Below are 14,817 nucleotides of genomic sequence, written 5' to 3' on the forward strand. Positions count from 1 at the left end.
CTATATGTCTGAGTGTGTGAGTGAGTGAGTGAGTGTCTATATGTCTGAGTGTGTGAGTGTGTGAGTGAATGTGTGAGTGAGTGAGTGTCTATATGTCTGAGTGTGTGAGTGAGTGTGTGAGTGTCTATATGTCTGAGTGTGTGAGTGAGTGTGTCAGTGAATGTGTGAGTGAGTGAGTGTCTATATGTCTGAGTGTGTGTGTGTGAGTGAGTGAGTGTCTATATGTCTGAGTGTGTGAGTGTGTGAGTGAGTGAGTGAGTGTCTATATGTCTGAGTGTGTGAGTGTGTGAGTGAGTGTCTATATGTCTGAGTGTGTGAGTGTGTGAGTGAGTGTCTATATGTCTGAGTGTGTGAGTGTGTGAGTGAGTGTCTATATGTCTGAGTGTGTGAGTGAGTGAGTGAGTGAGTGTCTATATGTCTGAGTGTGTGAGTGTGTGAGTGTCTATATGTCTGAGTGTGTGAGTGAGTGAGTGTCTATATGTCTGAGTGTGTGAGTGTGTGAGTGAGTGTCTATATGTCTGAGTGTGTGAGTGAGTGTGTCAGTGAATGTGTGAGTGAGTGAGTGTCTATATGTCTGAGTGAGTGAGTGTGTGAGTGAGTGTCTATATGTCTGAGTGTGTGAGTGAGTGTCTATATGTCTGAGTGTGTGAGTGAGTGTGTCAGTGAATGTGTGAGTGAGTGAGTGTCTATATGTCTGAGTGTGTGAGTGTGTGAGTGAGTGTCTATATGTCTGAGTGTGTGAGTGAGTGAGTGAGTGTCTATATGTCTGAGTGTGTGAGTGTGTGAGTGAGTGTCTATATGTCTGAGTGTGTGAGTGTGTGAGTGAGTGTCTATATGTCTGAGTGTGTGAGTGAGTGAGTGTCTATATGTCTGAGTGTGTGAGTGTGTGAGTGAGTGTCTATATGTCTGAGTGTGTGAGTGAGTGAGTGAGTGTCTATATGTCTGAGTGTGTGAGTGAGTGTGTCAGTGAATGTGTGAGTGAGTGAGTGTCTATATGTCTGAGTGTGTGAGTGTGTCAGTGAGTGTCTATATGTCTGAGTGTGTGAGTGTGTGAGTGAGTGTCTATATGTCTGAGTGTGTGAGTGAGTGTGTCAGTGAATGTGTGAGTGAGTGAGTGTCTATATGTCTGAGTGTGTGAGTGAGTGTCTATATGTCTGAGTGTGTGAGTGTGTGTGTGAGTGAGTGTCTATATATCTGAGTGTGTGAGTGTGTGAGTGTGTGAGTGAGTGTCTATATGTCTGAGTGTGTGAGTGTGTGAGTGTGTGAGTGAGTGTCTATATGTCTGAGTGTGTGAGTGTGTGAGTGAGTGTCTATATGTCTGAGTGTGTGAGTGAGTGAGTGAGTGTCTATATGTCTGAGTGTGTGAGTGTGTGAGTGTCTATATGTCTGAGTGTGTGAGTGAGTGAGTGTCTATATGTCTGAGTGTGTGAGTGAGTGTGTCAGTGAATGTGTGAGTGAGTGAGTGTCTATATGTCTGAGTGTGTGAGTGAGTGTCTATATGTCTGAGTGTGTGAGTGTGTGAGTGAGTGTCTATATGTCTGAGTGTGTGAGTGAGTGTGTCAGTGAATGTGTGAGTGAGTGAGTGTCTATATGTCTGAGTGTGTGAGTGTGTCAGTGAGTGTCTATATGTCTGAGTGTGTGAGTGTGTGAGTGAGTGTGTCAGTGAATGTGTGAGTGAGTGAGTGTCTATATGTCTGAGTGTGTGAGTGTGTGAGTGAGTGTCTATATGTCTGAGTGAGTGAGTGAGTGTCTATATGTCTGAGTGTGTGAGTGAGTGTGTCAGTGAATGTGTGAGTGAGTGAGTGTCTATATGTCTGAGTGTGTGGCTTTATTTGAGGTGTCACTGTTGGGTGAACACTCATCTGTGCCATGGCTGATTAGAATCGACCCACACAGCTCCAATTGTTTACACACACACACACACACACACACACACACACACACACACACACACACACACACACACACACACACTCTCTCTCTCCAGGGAGCAGGAGTCAAGTGCAGGCTGTGACAGGGTTAGTGTGTTTCCAGCTGTCAGGTTACTCTCACGGGAGTCTCTGTGTGTGTGTGTGTGTGTGTGTGTGTGTGTGTGTGTGTGTGTGTGTGTGTGTGTGTGTGTGTGTGTGTGTGTATACTTCAGGCTACCTATCACAGTCAGTCAGTGTGTGTGTTTATTGCCGCTATATTTTCTCTGTTTGTGTGAGTATAAGTGAATTTATTCTTTTGTCTGTCCATCTCTCTTTCTCTCTCTTTCACTGATGAGAATCGTGAGGAATTTAACCATTCTGATTCTGTTCACACTCAATAATGACGGACGGATCTAATGATTCTTTACAGTTCTTTTACTTCAGGAATACAGACATAAATACCCCTATGCAAAATAACACTTTTTGGAAATACATTTGTATTTTTTTTTTTTTGTATTTATATTTATGTTATATTAATATATAAAAAATTCACTCATACTGTATGTATTTATTTGTAAATTTTCTAAAATGAAAGTTTATTCATTGAAGTCTGTTCTACGAATTAAAAATGTGGGGTTGTCAGTGATTTTACAGATTTCTCTTTATTTCCTTTATGGCAATGAGAGAGATGTTTAGTCTTTTCGTCCCTTTCGTATCTTTTTGTAATAATACACCATATCCCATAATATTCTAACAATGACCCTTCCTCCATAATCACTGTTATTAAAATCACCATGGCGATGCATGGCTCTCCCACCAATTGGCTTTCATCTGGCACACCACGAGCGCAATGACAGAGAAATGACTTTTATTCCAGTCTTTGTTCTCGTGGTTTGCTGTTTTTAGCTCTTTCTCTTTACGTCCCTCCTGGTGTTTCTGGTTGTAGCGGCGTCTCCGCAGGAAAACTTCATTCTCATCAAATGCTTGTTCTCGCAAGTCTCGCTTTTCCTCTTTCTGAGTGGAACCAGCGGTGGAAGAACTGGAGGCCTGTAGCTCTTCTTTGTGCTGACTGTAAAATAAAAAGTAGACTTGGGTTTGTTCATGTTGCTTAAAGCGGCGTGTATCGCTCTGAGCGACTCTCGTTCACATCTGTCGCCCTTCACATGCTGTAGTGTCAGCAAAAGAACACCAAACACGTGCATGTTTGACTCAGCTTCACAACACCTTGAGTCAGTAAAACTGCATTAAAGTTTTATACACACATGCATGTCAATTTACAGCATTAAATATGGAAAACATTTGTATAGTTACAGATTTAGGTATTGATTTTTGATTATCAAACACATATGCTTAAAATAATATATGTATTATGTGTAGATATAAGTTACAGTAAAACTCCCCTAAATCATCGGCTTGTATTAGATAGATAGACAGAAAGACAGACGGATAGATAGATAGATAGATAGATAGATAGATAGATAAATAGATAGACAGACGGATAGATAGATAGATAGATAGATAGATAGATAGATAGATAGATAGATAGATAGATAGATAGATAGATAGGAAGACAGACGGATAGATAGATAGATAGATAGATAGACAGACGGATAGATAGATAGATAGATAGATAGATAGATAGATAGATAGATAGATAGATAGATAGATAGATAGATAGATAGAAAGACAGACGGATAGATAGATAGATAGATAGATAGATAGATAGATAGATAGATAGATAGATAGATAGATAGATAGATAGATAGATAGATAGATAGATAGATAGATAGATAGATAGATAGACAGAAAGACAGGATAGATAGATAGATAGATAGATAGATAGATAGATAGATAGATAGATAGATAGATAGATAGATAGATAGATAGATAGATAGATAGGAAGACAGACGGATAGATAGATAGATAGATAGATAGAAAGACAGACGGATAGATAGATAGATAGATAGATAGATAGATAGATAGATAGATAGATAGATAGATAGATAGATAGATAGAAAGACAGACGGATAGATAGATAGATAGATAGATAGATAGATAGATAGATAGATAGATAGATAGATAGATAGATAGAAAGACAGACGGATAGATAGATAGATAGATAGATAGATAGATAGATAGATAGATAGATAGATAGATAGATAGATAGATAGATAGGAAGACAGACGGATAGATAGATAGATAGATAGATAGATAGATAGATAGATAGATAGATAGATAGATAGATAGATAGATAGAAAGACAGACGGATAGATAGATAGATAGATAGATAGATAGATAGATAGATAGATAGATAGATAGATAGATAGATAGATAGATAGATAGATAGAAAGACAGACGGATAGATAGATAGATAGATAGATAGATAGATAGATAGATAGATAGATAGATAGACGTAATATTTTAAATGAATTCAGTTTTGTTTTGAATGCATTGTCAAGCAAATAAAATAAATGTTAAACATTTTAAATGTCATAAAAATGAAATAACATCTTAGAGTAAAACTTGAAATGAGCAATCCCTTCATTTGTTTTATTTAGTGTCATTATATACAGTACATATGGCAATAATAATGAGGCTAAGTTTGATTAGTTGGTTTTGACTCATGTGATGTGTGTTTGTGTGTGTTTGTGTGTAAAGTGTGTTATCGTCTCTCTTCACTGAAGATGCGTGTGTTTATTGTTCATATGTGGAGCTGCAGCTTTATCTGCTGTTTATTCCTGCTGGAGAATCTAATTATCATCCCGGTGTGTCATATGACATGATGGTGATGTTGTCGTTTTCCGTGCTGTTGTTTGTCTGTGTTTTATGGGTAATTAAAAGGAAATAGTTTGTTGGGGTGATGATTGGATTTCATCTGAATGCTAGTGTGTGGTTTGAGAGGCCGTTGAGCCAAAGGACGATTTAATGGGTGTAATTATGAGCTGACGGTGAGACGCGGTGGGCACAGGAGCAATGAAAATCTCACACGCTAAAAGAGGCTTTACACACACACACACAAACGTGCATGTGGCGAATGTTAATTTGAATCGTTCAGTCATTTTTGTCCCTTTGAGGACCTGTTTCAGTAACCTGACTTTGAGCTTTGGATTCCTGTAGTTTGATGAACTGCTTATTTTCACATCCACATCACTCAAGGTGTCTGTCTCACTGTCTCACTCTCACGGCTTCTGTCTTACTCTCTAATTTAATTTCAGTTTAGAGTGTTTTATTGGCACGCATTGTTTTTTTTGCCAAAGCAGTGCAAAAACTTAAAAGAAAGAAATATGGATGAAAGGATAGAATTTTTTTTTATTAAATATTTTAAATAAAGTATGTCAGATTCGTTTGGAAAGCATTGTCAAGATAATAAAACAAAATCTTTTTTAAAATAAACATTTTTAAACAAAGTAAGTTAGATTAAAAGGGAAAGCATTGTCAAGATAATAAATTAAAACATTTAAAAATCTAAATATTTAAAATAAAATAAAATATTTTAAAGTCAGTCAGACTAGTTTTAAAGTATTTTCAAGCAAATTAAATATAATAAAATAAAATATATAAGATAAAATCAAAATATTTAAAATAAAAGAAAATAAAGTAAGTTAGATTAGTTTGGAAAGCATTGTCAAAATAATTAAATAAGGTATTTAAAATACAATAAATATTTTTAAATAAAGTAAGACATTAGTTTGGAGTATTGTCAAGAAAAAAATATATAAAATATAATATAAATTTATACATACAAATACATAAAAATAAAAATATTTAAAATATAATTAAAGTAAGTCAGATTAGTTTGTAAAGCAATGTGAAGCAAATTAAATATAATAAAATAAAAAATTTAAAATAAAGTAAAATATAAAAAATGAAAATAAATAAAATAAAATTGTAAATAAAATAAAACAAGATAAAATAAATACAAATAAATGAGCAATACAAATTTATTGTTTTATTTAGCCTTATTAAAAATAAGACTAAAAATTCAGACAATAATAATGAGCCTAAGTTTAGTCAGTCTGTGTCTCTCGTGGGTTTTGACTTGTGGGATGCGTGTTTTTGCACATTGATGATAAGGTGTCATCTGCATTTCTGCCAATCTCTTTATTGTCATGCGTCGGTACTACACTCGAGAGACAAAGACACACACACACACACACACACAGGTTTGTTTTGCTATCTTAGTGAGCACATTGCAGAGACTTCCATTGATTTTATATCAGGTCAATGATATTTTCTAACCCAATCCCTAAACCATCACAGAGTCATGTGACCATCACTAGATTTAAATAAAAACCTCTTTTGGCTGAGATAAAACTAGTAAGGATCAGTCAGTGTCTCACTAGTGGGTTGTGAAAGCATTTCACAATATAAGTGAGGACATTTGGTCCTACAAGTGTAGTCAAAACAAGTACACACACACACACACACACACACACACACACACACACCTCTCGTTGTTCTCACGATCAACTGTGTTCAACCCTGCAGAAATGATGTGTTTTTACTAAATACCAGTGTTTATGTGTGTTTTGTGCAGGATTTGAGTTCTCCTGTTGATCTTCTTCAGAAACGAGGTGCTTTTATGCGTAATGAGCTTCATTAGAATACATTAGCCTAATGAGCTTACTCCTGTTCCCCTGTCAGTGATTGACTTGAGTTTCAGCATTAGAATATGTTTGTGTAAAGCTCGTTAATTAAATATCCGATATCGCCACACCTGCACAAACACACACGGAAAATCTGTGTATGCAAAGAGAAACAAATTACAAACAACAGTCGCGTTAACAAAACACATTCACAGTGTGAAATCAAGTCTCTATCTGTCTCTCATTTTCTTTTCTTTTCTTTTGCTCTTTTTCTCCCTCTTAATTCTCTTCTTCTTTCTTTTCTCATTATCTCCTCTCTCTCTCTTTCTGCCCGTCCCTCTCGTCTCTCCTTCAATTGAATTCTGTCAGAAGTGCTTTGTTGGCGAGAGAATCGGCTTGCGGTGCCAAACCATGTTGTGATTAAAATGCTAACGGCCGTGTGTCACAGCTTAAATATCCCAGAAGGCCACCGCATGGTGATGTCATCTCTACAAAGTGTGTGTGTGTGTGTGTGTGTGTGTGTGTGTGTGTGTTTGTTCGTACAAGCCAGCAAGTGTGAGATTGATCAGGCTGTGGAATAATTAGTTTAAGTTGGTCTTTTTAGAGCTTTAATTGAGCATTAAAACACTCACGTTGACAGTCACACACTAGGAAATGTTTTAACCTGTAGTTTTACTTGAGTCGTAAGTTTAGACTGCATTACTGACAGCTAAGAATTTATATCTTATCTCGACAATGACAATTTAAACTGACATGCCCTGACATTTGTGCTTTTTTCAGTTGCTTATAAACATATTAATGGCAAAAGTGTCATTACACTGTACTGTCATCAGCACAAACTAGGCTACTATAATATGTGAGCAACATGTATGTACATGTTTGTATTTTTTGAGAGAATAAAGTTTATGTGTGGTTATTGAAAAAAAAAAAATAAGTCACTGAGATAAGGCCACAAAACATATACTGAATATGTGTCCACAAGACTTCTTAAATGTTGAAGTCTAGAATGTTTGCTTCAAAATGATGTGAAAATCATCCTGTCCACTCATTCACATAAACAATATATTGATTTAAACACTTTTTGTTTAGAAAGACAGTATGCGTGGAGGTTTGAATAATCCTGAATAATGCTGTGATTCACTCCTGAGAAGACAATGAGCCGCATAATGAGCCTTTCAGTCAGGTATGAGAGGGAGCTATAAGAAAGAACATGAGGACAAAGTAGTTTATTTAGGATATAGTTAACAATATAAACGAGAGTCAAAGGCATATTTTGAGTACACAGTTTTACCTGGAAATAAATCCTGTTCAAAGATATAAGTGAACAACACTTACCTGGAATTCCAAGGTGTTTTGTGTTTCTATGCACTGGAGAAAAGAAAGAAAAAAAAAAAAAACACTTTCCTGCTTCCAGTCAGTGACATTATATTTATGCAGTCCAGTGTGGGCCAATATCTGGTCAATATGATTCTCAAATCTGAGATAAAAGAAAAAAACATCTGTGAGCATGCTGATAACAGGATCATATCAGCTATTGTATTAACATTAATATAATGTCCACTCTTTACAGAAAACATTATATTTTGATCTCATGCATGCACGTATTATTGCACATCATGTGAAGAAAATCTTGTATAGGCCTATAATATATTTTTAAATGATATACTGTACCAGTCAAAAGATTGGACACATTACTATTTTTAATGTTTTTGAAAGAAGTCTTGTGCTCATCAAGCCTGCATTTATTTGATCAAATACAGAAAAAAAAAACAATCAATATTGTGAAATATTATTAAAATTTTAAATAATGGTTTTCTATTTTAATATACTTTAAAATATAATTGATTTCTGTTATGCAAAGCTGTGATGAGTTTTCATCATTCATTGCGAACAAAAGCTTCATTGATGTGGCACTAGGCTATTTCACAGTAAACACTTCACAATCTGTCCAAATCAGGCCAAAGAAATCGTCTAAACATTCATAATATGACATTTTTTTTACGTATCTTATAGAGCCTAAATGTTAATTGTGCAGTTTCATACATTGTTAACACATTTTATTTCAGTATTTATTACGTATTTCAGTCGAATTCACTCATCTCACTATAGCAATATAGTTTAGGAAAAGCCAATAAGTCATGTTTACTAATGTAAGTTATGTGTAGTAGTCTAAACGAAACCACGTGTCTCATTCACACAGAGACACACAGAACATGCAAGATTCATTTTCATTTCAAGAGTCTTTTTGCAGTTTACTATTCACAGACACTAGTCTATATTGCGATTAGAATAAAGAAATTAAGAATAAAAAACTTACCATTCACAATCATCAGCTTCATTTTGATCCTCGAAATTAAACTGAAACCAGTCACGCTCTTCCTCTGAGGTAAATTCTTTCAGAATTATTCCTTACTGCATCTTAAAACAATGAAAAACACATGAATCTGACTAAGCTTGATGCATTTTTTCGAGTTTATGCAGGCATTGACTCTGTTTACATGGATCACCTCAGAATTTGCGTCTGAATAGAGAGCGCGCTCCGTGGGCGTGGCCGCAATAGTGAATAATGAGCTGACTTGCGAACTACTGACATCTCTGTCTTTTCAAACAGATTACATAAACAGAGAATATTTGTTTTTGATTTGACTTATATTATTTGAAACCTGACATTTCAACGTTTCTGTAGACATGTCTCATGTTTGTGTGATAAGTATTTTCTGATGACTATCAGAATGGACTTCACTCAGAGAGAGACTACATGTTTTCTTTATTTTGCAAAAAGCACAACATTTTGTTTTTACTGTGAGTGTACACAAATAAAAGAAGATTTCAGATTTGAATAATATATAACTCTTATTTGTATGTCCAAAATTGATGGATTATTTTGAGTCTCTTTCGCACTGGTAAGAAAAATACCGAGGTGGTATCGACCACCGACCCATGAGAGTTAAAAGCATTTTTAGTGCATTTTCATTCTCTGTTGTCTCTCTCTCTGTCTCAGGGTTCTTCATAACTATATGTTGTGGCGTATCGTAGCCGCGTTGAGCGAGCATCTCTCCACGGCGTTCCGCAGCACCATCCACGAATTCTCACGCGAGATCGACGGCACCGAACAGCAGCTGGATCTGGGACGTCTGTGTCTGAATCAGGCCAACAAACACTTCGGCATGGCGCTCGGCGCGCTCTTCGTTCAGCAGCATTTCTCCTCCTCCAGCAGAACCAAGGTGAAATGCTGTTAAAGTATAAACTTTTCCTCAGACGAGTCTCCAAAAACTCCTTAGTAGAAATAAAAAGTCACAAATTAGTCAGTAATTGTTATTGTCACACTTGTCTATCCCTATGATAGCCACTAGAGGGCACTCCTTTATTACTTTATGAACTGCATTTCCCATAACCCTTTGCCTGGACTCATTGTGCTTCATTACATTCAGCTGTGTCTCATTATCCTGGTTAACTCTGCCTATATAAGCCCTATGTTTTCTGTCAGTCTTTGCAAAGTCTTGTATGTTGTTACACTGCGTTTCTGAGCGTTAGCCTGGTTTCTTGTGTCTTGGTTTTTTTTATTCTCTTCCCGGATTCTGGTTTAGCCTTTTTGCCTGTGTTTTCTGCCCGGTTGCTCATTTGGATTGTTTGACCCTTTGCTTGTTATATGGATTTCGATTCTGGACCGTCCCAATAAAGCTGCGTTCGGATCTTCAACCAACTGAATCTGAAGTTGGTGTTCCGGGTCTAAAATGACTCGCCTTTTAAATTGCTTGTAAATCTCTCATTATGCTATATTATTACCAAATATTGGTTTCAATCTTTTTGTCAACTTGTTTTCTTTCAGTTAGCACAGGTTTTATATTTCTTTTTGGAACTTGTTGATCGTTGGCCTCATATTTTCCAGAAAATAATAAGAAAAAAAAAGCAATTATGAAGAACTTTATTCTTAAGACTTTATTCGTTTTCTCTGCAGCAACATCTCAGCAGCAAAACTCTCCACTTTGTCTTGTTTAATAGAGTTATTGAGAGATCTCATTTCTTATTTTGCTTTCCCAAGGAAAAGCGCTACACACAAATGCAAAATGTTGTTTTCTGTCTCTCTCTGTTGGTCTAATCTGTCTCTCTGGTGCCATATCACCTTCCTCTTTTCTTTCTAATGCAGTCGATATATTTTTCTTCCTCTGGCCCAAATGTTTGTTTACCTTTCATCTGGGTTCCTTCCTCCTGCGCTGTTCTTAGATACATAGAATGATGGATGGATCAAATCGAACTTCTTTTGAGGAAGACGTTGTTCCCAGATGGTTTGCGTGGCGGGGTGTATAGATTTGTAAAAATCCTCAGTCAAAATGTCACTTTCGTCAGATGAGTGCAGACTTTTGCAGTTTTTCCAGCTTGCAGTTCCATACTGTTTCCCTGCACAAGCATCATCCCAGCCTCTTAAAACTTTCTATTTACGTAATAGTTCATCCACAAATGAAGTCTTTCATCATTTATAATGCATTCCAAAACCTCTTTCTTCAGTGGAACATAAAAAGTTTAGTAGAATGTTCATGTTTGGGGTCAGTAAGATTTTTTTAATGTTTTCAAAGAAGTCACTTATTCTCACCATTTAAGGCTACATTTATTTAATCGAAAATACAAAAAAAAAAGTGAAATATTATTACAATGTAAATCAGCTGTTTTCTATGTGAATATATAGTAAAGTGTAACTTATTTCTGCGATCAAAGCTGAATTTTCGGCATCATTACTCCAGTCTTCAGTGTCACATGATCCTTCAGAAATCATTGTAATATCATGATTTGCTGCTCAAGAAACATTTATGATTATTATCAGTGTTGAAAACAGTTTAATATTTGTGTGGAAATCGTTTTTCAGGATTATTTGATGAAAAGAAAGTTTAAAAGAACAGCATTTATTTGAAATAGAATCTTTTGTAACATTATAAATGTAAATTTTAATCAATTTAATTTATCCTTGCAGAATAAAAGTATTAATTTCTTTCTTTCAAAAAAAAAAAAAAAAAAACTGACCCCAAACTTTTGAACAGTAGTTTTTTAATGAAGTGAAATTGAAATAAAAGAATCCTAAAATAATTTAAAAGAAGTTGATTTGATTTATGTGCTGTATTCATCAGAAGTGATGAACACAATTTGCACAGTTTTTATGGCTCTTTTGACATCTGTCTTATTATCGGTTTGGTTATATGTTCATGCTCATTTGAGGCCATCTCAGGTGATTCTGACCAGCTTTTAAAGGAAGGTCTCACTTGACTTGTTTTTCTAATTACAAGTATGAATAATTTTTGTAACTCAAAAGTCTCCACTGCATATTAGCTTCACATGAATGTGAAAAGATGTAAAAGAGTTAAGCAGCCCGTATTGAAACTCTGCTGGTCTGATTCCAGGCCAGAAATATCAAATTCATATGAGAAATTTCACAACATTACAATTACATTTATTCATTCAGCAGATGCTTTTCCTTACAAACGAGGAATACAACAGCTGATTCATCCTAAAACAATACAAGACACAACATTATAATTGTGCTGGAAATTTCACAGAGAAAAGGTGTATGTACTAAAGCAGTGGTTCTCAACTCCAGTCCTCGGGACCCACTGCTCTGCACATTTTGTATGTCTATCTTATATGACACACTCAATTCAGTTCATGCAGACTCTCCTAATGAGCTGATGATCTAAATCAGGTGTGTTAAATAAGGGATACATACAAAATGTGCAGAGCAGTGGGTCCCGAGGACTGGAGTTGAGAAACACTGTACTAAAGTATATGGTGGCGCCTATCTGAATTAAATACCTTACGAATAAAAGATACTACATGTCATTTCATTATTTTCTCTTTTCATTTTAAACTTGATGGACATTATTTATATTATATATATATATATATATATATATATATATATATATATATATATATATATATATATGAAGAGTTTGGTTCCAAAACGCGATAAACACCATTTTCAAAAAATTGAGTTTCCGCCAAAATCAGTATTGTATCTGGTCGGTATTGAAAAGTCATTTATTAATTTTGCGCAAAATGCGATATCCGTCGTGTTATTCTGTCATGTTTTCTCCATTTCTTCCCAAAACGCGACAAACGCCAGTCTCCTTTTTCTGCAGAACGCGATATATCCACTCTCCACCAATCACAGCGCACCATTCCACACACTGTAAACATTAAAGGCTTTTTTAAAAGCCGTTTTTAATACCAATGTACTCTGCAAATGTGTTTATTTAACCGTGCGGTGGCGCCAGATACTCTTTAATCGGTAATGACAAATAATTCATAACATTAACAAGATGACCATTGGAGCGACGGCTGAATGTATTTTTAGTAAATTGGCTGAATATAAGATAAATATTGGCAAAGTTTAGACTCTGTCATACATGTGAATCAACTTACTTTGTTGTGTATTTTCAATTTGAAAAATAACTTTTATATTGATGGATTAATTGCATTTTGAAAAAAAAAGTGTCATGGATTTATTGCATTTTTGGGAAAAAATAATAAGTTTTTATAATAAACTTTTTAAAATCAAAATGTAGATTTGAATTTTTTTATGTTTTTATATCCAAAAGATGCTATGTGAAAGTTTGAAACAGAAAATAGTGGTTTTCATCTTGCCAATGTTTTGGTAAAGAAAACACCTTTTTACTCAAAATAATCAAAATGGAGTTATTGCGTTTTGGAACCAAACTCTTCATATATATATATATATATATAGTCTAACAGTGATTTTAGTTCACATCTACCCAATCAAACGTGAAGGCACCTTTGATTGACATCTTGTCTCCACCCCCATTCACAGGTACAAGAGCTGGTGGCGGACATTAAGCATTCATTAGATGTGAGACTACAGGAGCTCGACTGGATGGATGACGAAACCAAAGACGCTGCCAGAGCAAAGGTGAAAACAACAAGTTTATGTCAGTTATGTTTCAATTTGAATACTGACTTTACATTCACTAGGACCCATTTCTCAAAACTTAGGTAACTTTTTCCCTTCACACAGTGAGCACAGCAGGAGTCTATGGGCTAAACTGTGGATCATTTATAATTGCTTTGGCACAAAATACATTCAATGATGACATCTTTCAAATTACATGAATTCTTTTCTCGCTTACAGTGCATATAAAAAGTCTACACACCTCTATTTAAACTGCTAGATTTTGTGATGTAAAAAATGAAACGACAATAATTCATATCAGAACTTATGCAACTTATGTAAAGTGACACATTTCAGAGAAAAAAGATAAAAATAAACACTTAAATGACCTTACTGCATAAGTGTTCACCCCCCTGAACTAATGCTTAATTGAAGGACTCTTTGATTTTATTACAGCACTCAGTCTGTTTGGATCACAAAAACCAGCTGTTTTAACAGGGACTTTTTATATCCACTCTAGACACAAACACCACCAAAACTCACCAATTTGCACGTTTGCCCTAATTAACACGATAACAATATTTCAGTTTTTTTAAATATCACGATTATACTGATATGTCGCGACACCTCTAATTAACGCGATAACAATATTTAATTTTTTTAAAATATCACGATTTTGGTCAATATCGATATATCGTGATACCCCTAATTAACACGATAACAATATTTCATTTTTTAAATATCACGATTTTGGTCAATAACGATATATCGCGACACCCCTAATTAACGCGATAACAATATTTATTTTTAAATATCACGATTTTGTTCAATACCGATATATAGCGACACCCCTAATTAACACGATAACAATATTTCATTTTTTAAATATCACGATTTTGGTCAATACCGATATATCGCGACACCCCTAATTAACGCGATAACAATATTTATTTTTAAATATCACGATTTCAATACCATATCGCGACACCCCTAATAACACGATAACAATATTTCATTTTTTAAATATCACGATTTTGGTCAATACCGATATATCGCGACACCCCTAATTAACACGATATCAATATTTAATTATTTAAAATATCACATTTGGTCAATACCGATATATCGCGACACCCCTAAGTAACACGATAACAATATTTCATTTTTTAAATATCACGGTTTTGGTCAATACCGATATATCGCGACACCCCTAATTAACACGATATCAATATTTAATTTTTTAAATATCACAATTTTGGTCAATACCGATATATCGCGACACCCCTAATTAACGCGATAACAATATTAGATTTTTTAAATATAACGATTTTGGTCAATACCGATATATCGCGACACCCCTAATTAACACGATAACAATATTTAATTTTTAAAATATCACAATTTTGGTCAATACCGATATATCGCG

The 14,817-nt window shown here is 35.0% G+C and overlaps 1 protein-coding gene across 1 annotated transcript in view; it reads left to right on the forward strand.

Moving 5' to 3' along the window:
- LOC125249363 (endothelin-converting enzyme-like 1) overlaps positions 1–14,817 on the forward strand; it is a 39,265-nt gene that overhangs the window by 14,859 nt on the left and 9,589 nt on the right. The window contains exons 8-9 of the mRNA XM_048161642.1: positions 9,498–9,720; positions 13,314–13,412. Coding sequence (XP_048017599.1) covers positions 9,498–9,720; positions 13,314–13,412 — 322 coding nt within the window. The remainder of the gene's footprint in view (positions 1–9,497; positions 9,721–13,313; positions 13,413–14,817) is intronic.

Source organism: Megalobrama amblycephala, linkage group LG16, assembly GCF_018812025.1.
Source record: "Megalobrama amblycephala isolate DHTTF-2021 linkage group LG16, ASM1881202v1, whole genome shotgun sequence".
Taxonomy (NCBI): Eukaryota; Metazoa; Chordata; class Actinopteri; order Cypriniformes; family Xenocyprididae; genus Megalobrama; species Megalobrama amblycephala.